Source organism: Meles meles, chromosome 10, assembly GCF_922984935.1.
Source record: "Meles meles chromosome 10, mMelMel3.1 paternal haplotype, whole genome shotgun sequence".
In the NCBI taxonomy this organism is placed as follows: Eukaryota; Metazoa; Chordata; class Mammalia; order Carnivora; family Mustelidae; genus Meles; species Meles meles.
Window position 1 is genome coordinate 7124636 of NC_060075.1, and position 16466 is coordinate 7141101.

The 16466-nt window shown below is 41.2% G+C and overlaps 1 protein-coding gene across 2 annotated transcripts in view; it reads right to left on the minus strand.

The window, feature by feature from the left end:
- CUL1 (cullin 1) overlaps positions 1-16466 on the minus strand; it is a 103520-nt gene that overhangs the window by 32498 nt on the left and 54556 nt on the right. For both annotated transcript variants that reach the window (XM_046020287.1, XM_046020286.1), the window contains exons 3-6: positions 6488-6662; positions 4010-4177; positions 548-598; positions 251-341 (exon numbers count right to left, since the gene is read on the minus strand). In XM_046020287.1, the coding sequence (XP_045876243.1) occupies positions 251-341; positions 548-598; positions 4010-4177; positions 6488-6662 (485 nt within the window). The remainder of the gene's footprint in view (positions 1-250; positions 342-547; positions 599-4009; positions 4178-6487; positions 6663-16466) is intronic.

Below are 16466 nucleotides of genomic sequence, written 5' to 3' on the forward strand. Positions count from 1 at the left end.
TAGCTCAATGCGAGCCCAGAAAATAAATGTCTAATTCCTCAAAATTCCCTTAAGGTACAAAGATCAAACAATTCTTATGATGGGTAAAATTGAACAGAATCACACTAACTTAAAGAGAATTCCGACCGCCCTGTAAATGCAAACAATATTCTTAAATCTACTAAAGTGTCTGTAAATGAATCCGGCAGAACACCGTTACGGCTGTCAATCGGTACAAAAACTCTGGCCACATTGAAGGGAGACTGTTTACCGTAAGACTGCACAACTCCACTTATCAGTCTTGTATTGATGGTTTCACCGTTTCTCTCCTTCTCGATCAGTTTTAAAACAGCATTCGTCACCTTCGGGAAGAACAAAGACAAAGAGACATGTAGGTCCTAGACTACGAGATGCGGATTCCTACACATCTCTCAGCCTGAGCTCACGAGACAGTGCACGATGGAAGATACTCGCAGGACGCGATAAAGGAAGGGGAGATGTTGGCCAAGGAGCAAACCTGCGAGGGATTTTGAAAGGAGAACACGCACACGCTCACCCAAGTCCTTACCTGCTTATTCAGCGGCCTGAACAGACAGTCTCTCCAAGTCACCAAGGCAAGCTGCGTGACAAGAAAACAGAGAAGCGTAAAAGGTCCATACTTCTACCACGTTTTTCTAGGACGGAAGACACAAGAATCCGCCTGAATCTCACTGATCCATATTTCTCGATTATAACTGGGCACAAATCTATCATCATGATGAAACGAGAGCCACTCTCTCGGGTTCACAACTGCAGGAAGTATCAGAGTACGGATGTTTTTTAGCTCACATTTTAATAATTAAGATAAAAAGCAAATCTGGATTTTAGGAGAAGATACAGGTCAGCTTACAGGGAAACAAGGGAGTGAACCTCCAACACTGTTCCCTGTGGCCCAAATCTCATTTCTGACCCGACACTGTTCCCTGGCCCAAATCTCATTTCTGACCCGACACACTGAATGCAGATAATCCCTTTTATCCTAGTTTCCTAATAGTAAAGTAAGTAACAGACCAAGTTCTGTATCTTAATTGTGGTGATTTATGTTGCCTGGATGCATACAACCGAAAATGCACCAAAATTACATAGAGGCAATTCATTATACACAAATTACTCAGATTTCCCATTTTACTTGTATTTGTGTGTGTGTGGGGGGGGGGGGGGGTTCCTTTGATGAAGTTTTTAAACTTTCCACAGAGGTACTAGCAGAAAATCACTGGTAAAATTCACTATAAAATGTCCCCCCAAGAGAGAAATGTTGTAATTCGTTCCTGATTTTTAAGCTGTTTGTTAAGAGGGATACTTTTCAGAGTAAAATTCAAATTTACAAGGTTCAGGACTCAAAGCGCTGAGGAACTCACACACAAATGCTTTCGGTCTTGTTTTTCCCAAATTTAACCACAGATAAACCTGGGTTTACAGAAGATCTGTATTTCAGAAACGGTTATATGTGATTTAATTAATACTGAGTGATATTTCTACCACACAAGAAAAGACAGTATGAAAGCAGTATTTAAGAGATAACTGTTTCTTAATTATTTAAAAAAAATTTTAACTCCAGGACAGTTAACCGAGGTACACCGGTTTCCGGGGTCCGGCAATCCTACACATCACCCCCGGCCCGTCGCGGTGAGCGCACGAGTGCATGTCTTAATCCCCATCCCCTGTTGTCCCCCTGCTTCCACCCACCCTCCCCCCTGGTAACCATCAGCTTGTCCTCTATAGGGAAAAGTCTGGTTTTGGGTTTGTCTCTTTTTCTTGGTCTGTTTGTTTCTTAAGTTCCACATCTGAGTGAGATCATACGGTGTCTGTCTTTCTCTGACTGACTGATTTTGCTTAGCGTAATCCTCTTCAGAGCCATCCATGTTGCTGCCAATGGCGAGATTTCGTTCTAAGAGAAAACTATTTTTAATAAAGTATGAATACATACTTGTGTAATACTAGCATAAAAAGAAGACTTCAGAATTATTTGAAACTATGATATCCAAAAAGATGCTGGAGAGGAAGAGGCTCGTTTTTCAGGAGAAATGCAACCCGGGGCAGTTATCCGGAAAATATGTTTCTCCCTGTTCAAGTTCTCGCTCGCTCTCCTTTCTCGACTCTGCAGACTTGTTCAACGCAGGAGTGAGGCAGGAGGGAAAAGGCGATGCCATGGCTGTGAACTCCTAGGAAGGTATTCTACACCTTCAAAAGTAACTTTTTCCCAAACATTTTTCTAAATTAAGACAGCCTTAGCTCTAATTCGACTCTGGATGATTTGTCATTTGGACGGAAGGGAGGAAGAAGAGTCGGCAAGGTAGGAAAGAAAGGCCAGCGGTACACCAGAGAGAGTTCGGAGGAAGAGTGTCAGGGCTCAATCACTTTAATGTATCAATAATGAAATTAATTTACGTGCTCTGGTGGGCATGAAAGGAAAACAACCTTCTATAATTAAAAACGAAGAATTATGAGGAAAGAAGTCAGACTGTATTTTTTGACAAATCATCCCCACCTTTTGGAACTTCTCGAAGATACAATGAGAGATCGCTGTGCCCCCCTGTTCCACGGCTGATGCTTAAACTTTAAATAAATTCATCAGGTTCACTGAAGAGCACACAGAGGAAATTCTGCTTCTAGACAGGGATATTGTTCGGCCTCTGCTACAATGTATGGCTGCCTATTACATTACCAATGGTAACTAGAGGATTTAAGGATATGAAAATATGAATTTTTTAAAGTAAATAAAAAAAAAGCAGTCCAATCTTGAGGTATAATTGTACTTGCACTTTCTTTAATTGTTCTTGAATATAGTACACAAAAAGCTAAGTTATAATGATTTTTAGGAGTCTGTCATGTTATGGCAGGATACACGCGGTGTTCCGGGTCGAGGTGGGATCCAAGAGGAAATCAACCCAAATCCCGCTGATTCCTCTACTGAGAACTTTTCGGTCTCAAGAAAGCATTTGCCAATGGAAAAGAAAAGGGCAAGGACAAACGGCTCAAATCAAACACTAAACCTAGAAAGTTTTATGCAAACTACACAACCAAGTAACTTTACAAAGTAACAGTTTGGCAGAGAAAATGAACTCTATAAATCATGAGTCTGTCACGCATCTATGATAGATGTTTTCCTCTTACTAAATTGTCGAGAGTGAAGCAATAAGGTACGGTATTATACCAACGCTCTCGGATATGGAGAGAACCTCACTGTGCAGAAGCCGACATCTTCACACCCCGGGTCCGAGGACAGTACAGCGTGTGCATCTGACAGCCCGTTCCGAACTGACCGCGGCCGAGTCCTCCCCTTCACCGCGTTCCGACGCTGGTGCTCCCACCTGACGGCACGTCAGACGGAGCGCGAGGGCCTGCGACCACACTCTGCTGGGCCCAGTCATCGGAGTTTCTAACAAATTCTCAGGGGTCTGAGATGTGGCAGGTTCGGCGACCACATTTTGGAAACCTATGGGCCTAGAACAAGCTTCCCTGACCGAAGAAACGGGATAATGAAGATGATTTAATCGTGCGAACTCTGCCTTTTCAAAATCTATTCTCATGGGGTCTGAAAGAAACCTGCAGTTTTCGGTCATATTGTTCGTATTATTTTGTAATGTGAGAGGGTAGGAGGACATCTATCTCCCAGGACAGTCCTCTCCTTGAACAGTTTCTTAAACCCAAGACCCCAAGGGCCGATCCATGAGGCCTGGGTTTCAGGCCAGGGGCTGCGTTTGCCGGACGCGGGAAGCACGTGGGAGGCCAGTGCTAAACTGGGACAGTTCCAGGCTGCACCGGATGGCTGGTCAAACAACTGCAGAAGAAACTTGTCATCAGTCCGGATCCTTCCCCTTTCCTGCCCCAAGATATTTAAGGGTCATTTCTTGATAAATTAAAGCAGAAGAAAATTAGCTTATTATTCTGAAAAAGGCTTCATATTTGCCTAGATACCCCTACGGATAGGATCCGGTATCACTAAGAAAATACACATGAGAAAAGTGTTTAAAAAATACGTATTTCTTACAGAATAGATCTCATAGATTCCTTTTCGTCCCTCGTCACATTCACGGCGAACCCAATGTCTATTGAGGTAGGCACAAATTCCATTCAGCACTTTGCTTGAAAATCGATAATCCTCCCACTGCTGCGTGTAGAACTTGAGGACACTCTCATCCATCAAATCTTCTCCATCCTAAAAACAAGTTCACTCAAGCTCTTAATTTGTCACACGATAAAGACAAAAATGACCTAAAACAAGTCTACTGCAGTAAAATACATTGATGTGTTTGGTTTCAGATGAGGTTTTGTTTTGTATACAAAAACATGCTCATTAATACCAATTCTCACCAGACCACAGCTAGTGAGAACCAGACTAGAGAATTTTTTTTTCTGATGAACCAGTTTAAAGAGTGAATTTTAACAAAAATTTTTTCAAAGTGCAACTTTTTCATTGTGGTATTAAATATGCATATACACTCGAAGAAGCTGGAATATTTATTTATTTAGAATCTTGAACTGTTAGAATGAGAGTAATTTGTTTTTATTAACAAGAAAGGAATTCACCTGAAAATCATCCCTATTTTTTATATTTTCTATTAAAATTAAAATGTCCTATGACCACAGAGCTAATACTAATAGATTTTTTAATGCCTCTTTTTCCTTCATTAAATTTTATCTAAAAATGGTAAATGTATAGTTTTTGTAGTAATCTGTCACATTTCTGTAAAAATAAAGTAAGTATAATGGTGCAATAGTTCTTCCTCTTTAGTAAGAACTCAAGGGGAAAATGTGCATTTATCAAAATTATTTTTTACCAAGATTTCCACAACTTAAACCACAAAATTTTTACGTGAAGGACCAACTTGACATTTTTTCAGGTATTAACGACATCCACAAGGTTTTCCCTGCAGTGTCCCCGACAGATCCTGCGGCAGAAAAGCAGCAGCCGAGGAGGGAGGGAGCCCCGCCGGGGACCAAGACCCCGGGCAAGCCGCCCCCTTCGCTCACCTCGTCTTCGACTGGACTGTAAGAAGCCCAAGTGCCACAAACATGGGGTACCCACGTGACCTCACAAGCCGCGCGAAAACCCGACGGCATCTTGATGCACCCACGTTTTTGTTCATTTATATTTAAATAAAGGAACTATAAAATGTAAAGCTGAGCCCCTCTAGATTATGGTAAATCAACTTTTTTTTAAAAATGCAAAGATATCACTGATACGGCACGGCCACCAATACTCTCATACAACACGCTACGCTACTACTCCTCGCTTCAATGCTGAAGAATAATTCATTCCAGTGTGCGCTTCACCAAGCCTTGTGAATAAAAATAAGGACACAGTGGGTTTGGCAGGACATCAGAAACACTGTTTCGGGAACATGAAAATTTTAGTCACAATTTGTGGTCAATCAACTATGGCCTGTTAGAATGATACTAAGTTTCCAGTCACCTTGTAAAATGTATTAGGAAAACAATTTTGAAGCATGCTGAAATGTTTGCCTAATACCTGTGTAAATAAAAAAGGCTTTAAAGGATATACACAGAGCACAAATTTCCCAGGGCAGAAGACAGAGAGGTCTTCACTCTCTCTACGTGATACGGGCAGCACCAGCTGTAAGGGCCACTTGCCCATCCTGGGGCTGGATGGAAGGCACCACACTGCCTTTGTCAGAGAGGATGGAGAAGGCAGAAGATGAAGGGGAAAAAACTCCTACCACTGCCCGAGCAATGGCTTGGAGCGGGAGGAACCTATACTCAAAGGCCATGGATATTTGTAGAGAAACCCATCCTAGCCAAGAGCACGATTTCACTGTGGTTCTGAAATGTACTACATGACCTTGTGTAAAAGGCAAGGTCACACGGGAAAAATGTGGTTTCCAAAGGCTGGATAATCTTACGATCATTTATACATTTGTATACAAAACACACTGGGTTCAAAATACAACATTAGTTATCTGAATTCATAATTATATGCTTGAAATTAGAAGATTCACCAATTTCTAACAACCAAATATACAATAGTAATTTAAGGAACGTACTACTATGGTATAGCTATCAAAAACTTCTCATCGGGCGCCTGGGTGGCTCAGTGGGTTAAAAGCCTCTGCCTTCAGCTCAGGTCATGATCCCAGGGTCCTGGGATCGAGCCCCGCATCCGGCTCTCTGCTCAGCAGGGAGCCTGCTTCCTCTCTCTCTCTGCCTGCCTCTGTCTACTTGTGATCTCTGTCAAATAAATAAATAAAATCTTAAAAAAAACAACAACACAACTTCTCATTAACAAATTAAAAAAAAAAACAGAAAAGGGCTTATTAAAGTTTCACCTTCACAACAGGTCAAAGACTAAGCAATAACGAAACACCTTCGTGCACACATCAACGCCGGAAACAATGAACACGACGTAACAAGGCGAGATTCAGCATTTACTCAAGTTAGAATCATCACTTCATTACTACTTTTTCACGTTCTATTATAAAGTGGTCAGCATATATGTTAAACATCTTACCTTAAGAAGATTTGTCAAGTAATTCTTCAAAAATTCTTTAAGACGTTTGTATAATTCCAAGCCAACAAACTGAGCTCCCCCAGGCGTCTGTCCCTTTTTCGATTTGGAAGGAGGGACGCCAGCCCCTCGGGCTTGGTTTGACTGGTGAACACTCGTGCAGTAGTTATAAACATGACTTGGAGAAAAGTTAAGGAAGTCAACACACATCATCAATGTCAACAATGATTAATACTGCAATACTTTTAAAGAAAATTTATTTATACCAATATTTCCAATCTATGAACACCAATCTGTTAAAACTAGAGTGGAAAAAAGATTCCATTCAACACCATAAAGCTGAAGTCAATTAGCATTTCTGCGGGCCCAGGGAGCAGCCTGCTGAGAACGATGGAACGTTCTGAGGAAGGCTGAAGAGACACAGGACTTTCTAATCACGTAACGTGACTGACCTTATGGGATACTGCCCTTAGAGTGTATCAGAAGGCAAGAGAAGAAGTGGCAATTGGTACAAAGCTTCCAAATGAGAGGATAAAAGCAAAAGCAATTATCACCTTCAAGAAAAACCAAAAGCTATAACCAGTCTATTATGATGCTTAGCTGTATTTCTAGAAGCATATATTATAATTACCAAAATAACTAAAACTTTACTTTAAAATTATTTATGAATGAATTTAAAGCTATACTTTGCAGACAAAGGGCAACATACAGAAGAAATGGCAGTGCAGGAGACTACTTATCACCACCGAAAGTCGCCCGTGTGTCAAACCGGCCAATCACAGGCAGCAGGGCTCCTGCGCGGCTAAGAGGGCTGGAGACGCGGCCATCAGGACACTGCGGGAGAGAGCAAGCAGCGGTGGGGGGCGGCTGGGCATGGCAGACAGGACGGCTAAGGCAGAGAGCCACTCTACTTCTTGTCACCTTTCATACTATCTCAGTTTGTCTGCATGTAGTATTTCTGGGCTGAAGCTAACTGAATGATTTAGGAAGAAAAATCCGTAAGGCAAAAGATTCTGGCCCATTAGTTTCAAGTCGATGAGTAAAGACAGTAAAGAATATCCCATGCTCCAAAATACATCACAGATAGATTAAGAATGAAAATATACAAACCGAAACCATAAAACAAAACATACACAGACTTTTGATCTCAGATTGGGGAAGGCTTTTCTAAGCAAAGCCTTCAAAGCTCTGAAATTCTGAAAATATTTCAGAAAAAGAGATCTTCAATGAGTGACTATCTTTAACCAATTAATTAAAAAGTGTGAAAAAGTTAACCTCCATAGGAACATAGGCAGGGTAAACCAACAGAAAATCCCAAAGCTGAATATTAATGGCCAAGGGTCTAAACAAAACAAAACAAGACGAAAAAACCTTCAACCTCAGCAGTAATCAACTATGCCTTAAAACAGTAAATCATTTTATTAAATATTTCAAATGTACAAGAAAAGCAGATTTTAACACAGGGTAAACGCTCATAAAACTCATGATCCAGTCTGGACAAATCTCATATTCCCAAGCTTGTCTCATTCTACCTACATCCCACCTCAATTTTTAAGAAATTAAATAAAGCAGATTTGCAGCAGACCTGCCTCACGGTCCTCCTTAATGCCGCCCCTCCTCCTCTCCCTCGGGGCAAACAGCCCCATCACGTGGTGCCTGGCATTCCTGTGACGGTCTTCAGAGCTTGCTGTGAAACGATGCAAGAAACTGCTTTTCCACCTGTACTCAAACATCAGATACAGTAAGATCCACAAGAAATTATCCATCTTCCTGTCGACAGACCCTACCATGGATCACTTGGGTTCCAACTTGGGGTATTTACAAAGCTGCAGAGAACTGTACTAGTGAGTTCCCTCACATACACGTTCGGAATCGGCAGGTGACAGGAGAGGGCCCACCATGCACTCGACGACACCTTGCCGTATGTGCTCTACAAGCCACCGGGCAGCCACCGGCAATGCACGCATTTCATTGTCTACCTCCGAATCGTGGCTTGTCCCGGCTTTCGTCAGCATTTGTCTGATTACAGGCAGACTGAGCAGCTTAGGAATTCATCGTTTTCATTTTCTGTCCTGTATATTCTCTGTCCTATCCTTCATAATCTTTTCAAAAACAGAGTCTGCTCAGACACTGATGATGACTGTGTAACACGATACAATCCCTTTGGAAAAATGGGGCAGTTTCTTCTACAAACGGTGGTAGATGCGTGGAGCAGAGTAATGCTCAGCGGTGTAAAAAAATGCCTCATGAGTCTTAAAAACATGTCAAAGGGGAAAAGCCAGAGATGCATGGTTCCATTGACAGGAGGTTCTCAAACAGGCAAAAGTCATCTATTGATAGAAATGAGGAGTGATTTGACTGACCACCTCTGTACCTTGAGTAGGATACGGTTTACCTGGGTGTATATACATGTCAAAAAAAAAAAATTAAAAAAAAAAATTCAAACTATGCCCTTAAGATGGGTGCACTTTACAGTATGTGAATTTTGCCTGAAAAACTTTAAAAACGTAAGCACGCAGTGTTAGACTGTACTGTACACGGAAGTGTACAGTGAAAATCCTTGCTTTATCAATTACATAGTCGTTACTATCTTCTCGTAGTTCGTAGCCTAACTTTTTTAAATGGAAAGCACCATATAAAGAGAAATTCTTATTTGCCATCATCAAATTTTCACAAGTTTTCTCTTATGGCTTACACTTTCTTAGGTAGGAAATCCTCTTCTCTGCTAAGGTGCTGGGGCTGGTACGTTTTCTTCTTCAGCTGATTTTGCACTGAGATTTCTAGTCTACCTAGAGTAAAACTGTGTATGAGGAAGAAATAGAATTGTATGTTTCTCTGCAGGGATATGCAACGGTTCACAAACCATGTATGACATCATCTATCCTTTCCCCACTCTGGGTACTGCTGCTTCTAGAAAACTGTCCACTTCAGTGAAGTTTTCAACTATCCTGCCAGTCTCTTTTACAAAACCTGTTCTGTGATGTATTTATTTTAAATGTTTTTATGATTAATCATGCAGAAAACCAGTTTGGGGGTTATTTTTATTACTTTTATTTTGTTCCTTTTTAATGTACTTCTTTATATTAGTCTCTAAAAATCCTTGTTCTGGTCTGTTAGCTTTGTAGTCTTTGTTCTTTTTAATAGAAGCATTTAAAACTTCAGATTTTTTTTCTTCTTCACATCACCTGGTCTGATATATATGGGTTTTCCTTACCATTCGGCTGTATTTTCTCTCTTCCATTATTATTTCTCTTAAGAGTTATTTAGGATTTTTTAGATTTCCAAAGTGACCTTTTTTTTTTACTTCTAAACAAACTCCTTAATTTCATTTTAGAATTAATCAGATAATGTTACTTCTTTGATAGTTTTTAAAAATGTGGTAAGACCTACAGCTGACTGTGATTTTCTTTACATGTGCTTGAAAGGAATTCCCATTCTCTAGCTGTTGGATACAGGGAACCATTAGAGCAAGTTGGTCAACTCTGTTTTTCACCAGATCTTAGTGATGTCTGTTTATTAATTACTGAGAATTTTTTAACGGATACCTCCCTAATTACAGATTTGCTAGTTTCTCTTATATGTCTCTAAAATACATCACATATTTTGAGGCTGTTAAATACATAAACTTTGAATAATATCACTGATAACTCATTCTTTTCATCACTAGGAGGTAACTGTTTACTCCTCACAATAGTGCCTTGGAAAATCCACTGGACCAGATGTTAGTACGCTTACTCCTATCTCTGGTTGGAATTTACCTCAAATACATTTGTTCCACTTATTTGCAACTTTTACATCTCTGTGGCTTGGCATGTCTATTGCAAACCACAGCAAAATGCAGTCTTGGGGGAAAAAATGGTGGAAGTCGTTCTCTGATGGGTACGTCTGGTTTTATCATAACATCAAAATATAAATATACTTTCACATACTGTTTTATGCATTGCTATCTGGATTTTTACTGTCCTGGTTTGTTTGTATTTTTTGTTGTCTTTTCTTTCTATTGGATTGATGGATCCCTTAATCTGCTCTCGTTTTTACATCACTCTGGAGTTAATGCACTTTATTTGGTTATCTTGAAATCAGCCATGCCTTCTTTGCCTTTCCCCAGTTCTGGAAAATTCTTGGGTTGCCATCTCTTGAAATACTTCTGTTCCCATATTTTCTAATATATGTACGTCAAACATTTTCACGTCAACTTCTGTATCTTAATTCATGTCTTCGGTTCTGTTCCATCACATTATCTTTGCTGAAACTTCCGACTTTTTTCTTGATTTTCCATCTAGTTAAGCGATTCTGAAAGAATCTGTGTCAAATTTGCTGTCTACTCTTAAACACTTTATTTTACAACTCTAGAAGTTTCTGGGTCCCACCCTCCCACCCCCTGCTTTCTAGTTTCTTTTTAAAGTCTGTTTTCTTTCTCCTGTTTTATTCCTTTGTATTTTTGATTCTTTTATGTAACCACTTTTCACATTCTTAGGGGCACCCTCTGAAGATGCTTTTGTTTGATGTTCTTGGGGCTCTCATTCTGCTGTTCCTTCTGTGTGACTTTTTCTCATGGAATCTCTCCTCTGCTCTGCAACCTTCATTTCTGAGCCTGGGGAAATCCCTCCGAAAGCTGGTAATACAAACTCAAACCCAAGGTAACAAATTCTACAGACGTTCCCCCACTCCCCCCACATCCACAGCTTGGCTCGAACTACTTTCTAGCTGCCTCCGGGGCAGAGTGAGTCCATTACCATTCCAGTTCACCTTGTCACTGAAGATCTCCATGGAAACAGCAGCTTCACCCTTCCTTGCCCAGGTACAAGGCTTTGTCTCCTTTTCTGTGCAGCCTCTGTCTTCCACCACCCCACCCCTGGCTGGTGCCCAAATCCTCACAGAGACACACAGACGCTCCTAATTTTGATCCAGCACCCATTTCTAGGTGTTTGGGTCCAAGGAATTTTTCTTTTTCTTTTTCTTTTCTCAAAGATTCTGTCCAGTCACCTGTGTGAGAGAGAGACAGTGAGAGTGCCCGCACAAGCAGGGGGAGCAGCAAGCAGAAGAAGAGGGAGAAGCAAACTCCCCGGTGAGCAGGGTCTCGGGATCCAGCCCTACAGGACTGGATCCCAAGACCCTGGGAGCATGACCAGAGCCAAAGGCAGATGCTTAACCGACTGAGCCACCCAGGTGCTCCTCCAAGAAATTTTTTTCCCCCCTAAGAAATTCCTTAGGTTACCTTGTTCAGACTGACTTCTATTTCCTGACAATATGTGCATCTCCAGCTATTAAATTAACAAAGGCCTTTAAAAAAAAAAAAAGCCCAATGACAGCTAAAGGGCAGGAAAATGGGAGCATCAGAACGTACACAATTACGATTTTTCTGGAATAAAATTTGGAAATATTCAAAGCCTTAAAGCGCATTACTCTGATACAGCAATTATATTCATAAGCATTTATCACTGGGAAATTATCACAGAAGCATAAAAATACTTAGCTAGTGAACTACACAGCATTGCTCACAATGGCAAAAACCTTATGTATCATTACTTTAAGTACCACTAAGAAAATGCTGTCAATTAAAATATGACATTCTTAGATGGAATTTTTATATTTAAAGATTAGCTGTTTAGACTTAAACAGATTTATCCTAACACTCTTTGTAAGGACAGTTAAATGAATTGTTTGAGACATTCCCGAAAGCTTTCACAGTCTCATTCCGCTGAGTCAATGACCCTCTTGAGCAGGTCTGTGTTTCCCGCGTACCACGGTCCTCTGGCTCACCGAGGATGTGCGCACGGCCTACGAGCTGTCCACAGAGGAGCCAAGGACTTCCTTCTCGTCTGCTCCCACCCACTTTGTAAGTTTTGGCCCTAAGCTTGCTTCGTATTGAAAGTTTCTTTCAGGGGCGCCTGGGTGGCTCAGTCGGTTGAGTGTCTGTCTGCCTTTGGCTCAGGTCGCGATCCTGGGGTCCTGGAATCCAGCCCCATGTTGGGCTCCATGCTCAGTGGGAAGTCTGCCTTTCCCTCTCCCTGCTTGTGCATTCTCCCCTCTCCCTCAAATAAATATATAAAATTAAAAAAAAAATTCTGAAAAGGTTTTTTCAGGATTGATTCTTCACAAGTCCGTAACGGTCTGCTGACCGGACAAGGTGCAGCCGAGTCCGCAGGTGCCCGCAATGACCTCCGTATCATGACGGCCACCCGACTGACTACGGTACTGGGCCACCCACACTCAAAAAAAAAAAAAAAAATAAATAAAAACCCAAATCTAGAATCAACGAACTGTGGTACATTCACAGACCGATATTAAAATATGTTAAAAAGATGCCAATAAATGAAAGAGCAGCTTAGAACAACAGCATCTCAGTCTGGTCCCTTCAGACATGGAGATAAAAGGTGATGCATCCATTTGGACCTTGTTTTTTTTTTTTAAGTTTTTATTTAAATAATCTCTGCACCGAATGTGGGGCCTGAACTCAGGACCCTGAAAGTTAAAAAAAAACCTTTTAGGCACAGATTTCCTTCTTCTTCACCAAGTCCCCTGCCAGAGGCACGGCCAGCGCGCTGGAAACACTCCCCCCGCCACTCCGCCCTCCCAGCCTCACCGCCTCAAAGAGGACCTGGGCCCAACGCAAGGAACCTGGGCCTCAAGAAGGAGCCAAAAGGCACAACTGCAGTGGGAAGGAAACCTCTTTTACAGTTTCTACCCACTTTAACTCCACATTCGTTCCCAAGTCAGCGCGGACGGCAGTCAGGAGAGGCTGCGGACGGTCGTGGTGGGGGCTCCCGCCACTCACGCTCGAGTTTCCTGACTGTTTTTTCGATTTAGAGGATGACTGGTCCAGGCAGAATCGGATGCCTGTCATCTTCTCTGCCAGATCAGCGGTCGCCGAAGTCACTGGAATCCCGCCGACAGAGAACACAGCGCAGCGCCCCGCCCTGACCCGCCTTCATCCCAGTACTCACGTCTCCGTGGCGCCTGTATCAGTCTACGTGGAAACTCTAAGTTATACTTTAGCCTTGGTTCTGAGGCTAGTACCGGTGTAATACCTAACGGCGTTTTGGGCAAAGAGCAACTACGAACTGGAAGAAATATAAAACCAACCGTCTGAAGACACCAGAGAACAAACAAAAGAAGTTTATACGGACGGGCATCCTAGTCGTGGAAGAAGGGAATGGCACGATCCAATTTTGTTGGTATAAAAAAACAAAACAAGAAAATGAGACCAACTCTCAAGAGATCACTGAAAGACCAACCTGGAGATAACCCAAATGCTGGGGTCAGGAGACAACACAGAGCCCCCACAACAGCTATAATCCAGAAGATAAGGGGAAACACGTATGGAATTAAGTGAACACCAAGTGCAGTAAAATATAGGAACTACGAAAAAAATCTAGAACTTAATGTTTGTTTTTATATATATATATATATATATATATATTTATATTTATATTTTAAGGATTTTATTTATTTGACAGAGTGAGACACAGTGAGAGAGGGAACACAAGCAGGGGGAGCGATTGGAGAAGCAGGCTTCCTACCAAGCAGGGAACCTGATGCAAGGCTCGATCCCAGGACCCTGGGATCATGACTGGAGTCAAAGGCAGCCGCTTCATGACTGAGTCACCCACGCGCCCCTGAATGTTGTATTATCTAGAATAAATTATTTACTGGATGGGCTTGAGAGCAGAATGGTGATAAGACACTATCTTTTGTTGATACAGAGACACCAACAAAAATGATCAATTCTGAAGTAGAGAGAAAGAAAATGAAAATAAACTGCTGAAAACCAAAGGGGAGGAAAAAATCTTGAAGGCCGAGAGGAAAAAGTTACTTGTAACATACCAAAAAAGAATTCAAATTACCACTGAGTTTTCATCAAAAATGAGAAAGGCAGGAAGACAGAGTAGTCACATCTCCTTTAAACGTTGAAAGAAAGAAAAAAGAAACACCTATCAATCCAAAAATTTTTTTTCCAGTAAAAACATTCTCCAAAAATAAAGGCTAAAATAAAACTAAGAGACTTTACATAGTATACACTTGCATTTCAAGGGGAAGAGAATACTACATGAAACCTTAGAGACAGTAAATACCTGGTAAGTATAAAAGACTATTTTTCTTAATTCTTTAAAATACAAAGGACAGGGGCACCTGGGTGGCTCAGCTGCTAAGTGTCTGCCTTCGGCTCAGGTCATGATCCCAGAGTCCTGGGATCGAGCCCTGTTTTGGGCTCCCTGCTCAGTGGGAAGCCTGCTTCTTCCTTTCCCACTCCCCTTCCTTGTGTTCCCTCTCCTGCTGTGTCTCTGTCAAATAAATAAATCTTTGAAAAAATAAAATATAAAGGACAGTTTAAAACAAAAACTTACAACACTGTCTTGTGGGTTTTAAAGCATATGTAGATGTGACAAAAAGATGTAACTCTACAGTTACGAGGTTTCTATACTCTCTGACCTACAATATTAACTCTGAATATAGTGCCCCACTGAACAATGACGGGAGGGTTAAGGGTGCTGACCCTCCAGGCAGTCAAAAGTCCACATACAACTTCTGATTCCCCCCAAATGTAACTACAGTCTAGTGTCGACCAGAAGCATTACTGAAAACATAAACAGTCAATTAGCATTTTGCATGTTACATGTTTTATACGCTGTATTCTTACAATAAGCAAGCTAGAGAAAAGGAAATCCAAAAAAAGAGAAACTATGCTGAAATACTGTATTTATTGGAAAAAAAAATCTGAGTGTAAGTTGACCCACATAGTGCAAACCCATGTTATTCAAGAGCCAACTGTGGGTTAAAAAAAAAAACCACAAAAAAGTATGTTGTAATCCCTAAAGCAGTAACACATATACAAAACCTCCGAGGAATAGCGAAAAAGCCAAAAGACACATTAACAACTTAGACACTTAGCAACCGAGCCACCCAGGTGGCTCTGTCCTTTGTATTTTAAAGAATTAAGAAAAATAGTCTTTTCTACTTACCAGAGGCTTACTGTTTCTAAGGTTTCATGTAGTATTAATTCTCTTCCCCTTGAAATGCAAGTCTGTACTATGTGAAGTCTCTTAAGCAATTTGAAGCAATTTTCAAATAACCCAAAAGAAGGGAGGAAAGGAGGGACAAAGAAATTTTTTAAAGAGCAGAAAAACAAAAAACAAAAAACGGTAGACCTAAAAATCAACCTGTTAATGCTTACAATAAATAGACTGAAACCTACAATCCAAAGACAGGGATGACTGGAAGGGACAAACAGTAGGACCACTCTAGATGTGGTTACACAGAGAGGCTGCCGTAAACTGGGGGGGGGGGGGGGGGGATTGGGCACGAGAAGGCTGAAGAGATGTAACAGTAACCGACAAAACAGACTTCAAGGAAATACCAGCAGAGATAAGACAGACATTTCATAATAATAAAAGGGTCAATGTATTAGAAAGACAACCATGAATGTGTATTCTCCTCACAGAGCTTCAAAATACATAAAACAGAATCTGGTGTAATGCTTGCGCCACCGCAGATTTCAAGCTGCTAACATGAGGGCACAGTTCTCTCCCGCAGGCTGACACGATCCTGTTCTGGCACACCACAGTCTACACCCAATGAATCCATATCCTTTTCAACAGTCCGAGATTATGTTCATCAAATAAGGCTATTTTCTGGGCCCTTAAAATGGCCCTTGATACACTGTAAAGGACTGATATCAGACTGAGTTTGTTCTCTGACCAAAATGGAATTAAATTTGCCATCAGTTAACAATGAGCTGCCCTGGAAAAGGCCAACTATTTCCCACTAAACAACATTTCTATATGAGATTCAAAAAAGAAGTAACAAGGAAAATTATAAAATGTTTAGAACTAAATAGTGAAAAGAAAACAACGGAATTTGTGGTACAAAGATAAAAACTCTATTGAGAAATTTATACCTTCAAATGCTTACACGAGAAAAGGGAGGAGGACATCAGGGCAACACTCCCTGAGCTGAGAGACACAGTCCAGGCAATCCCCAT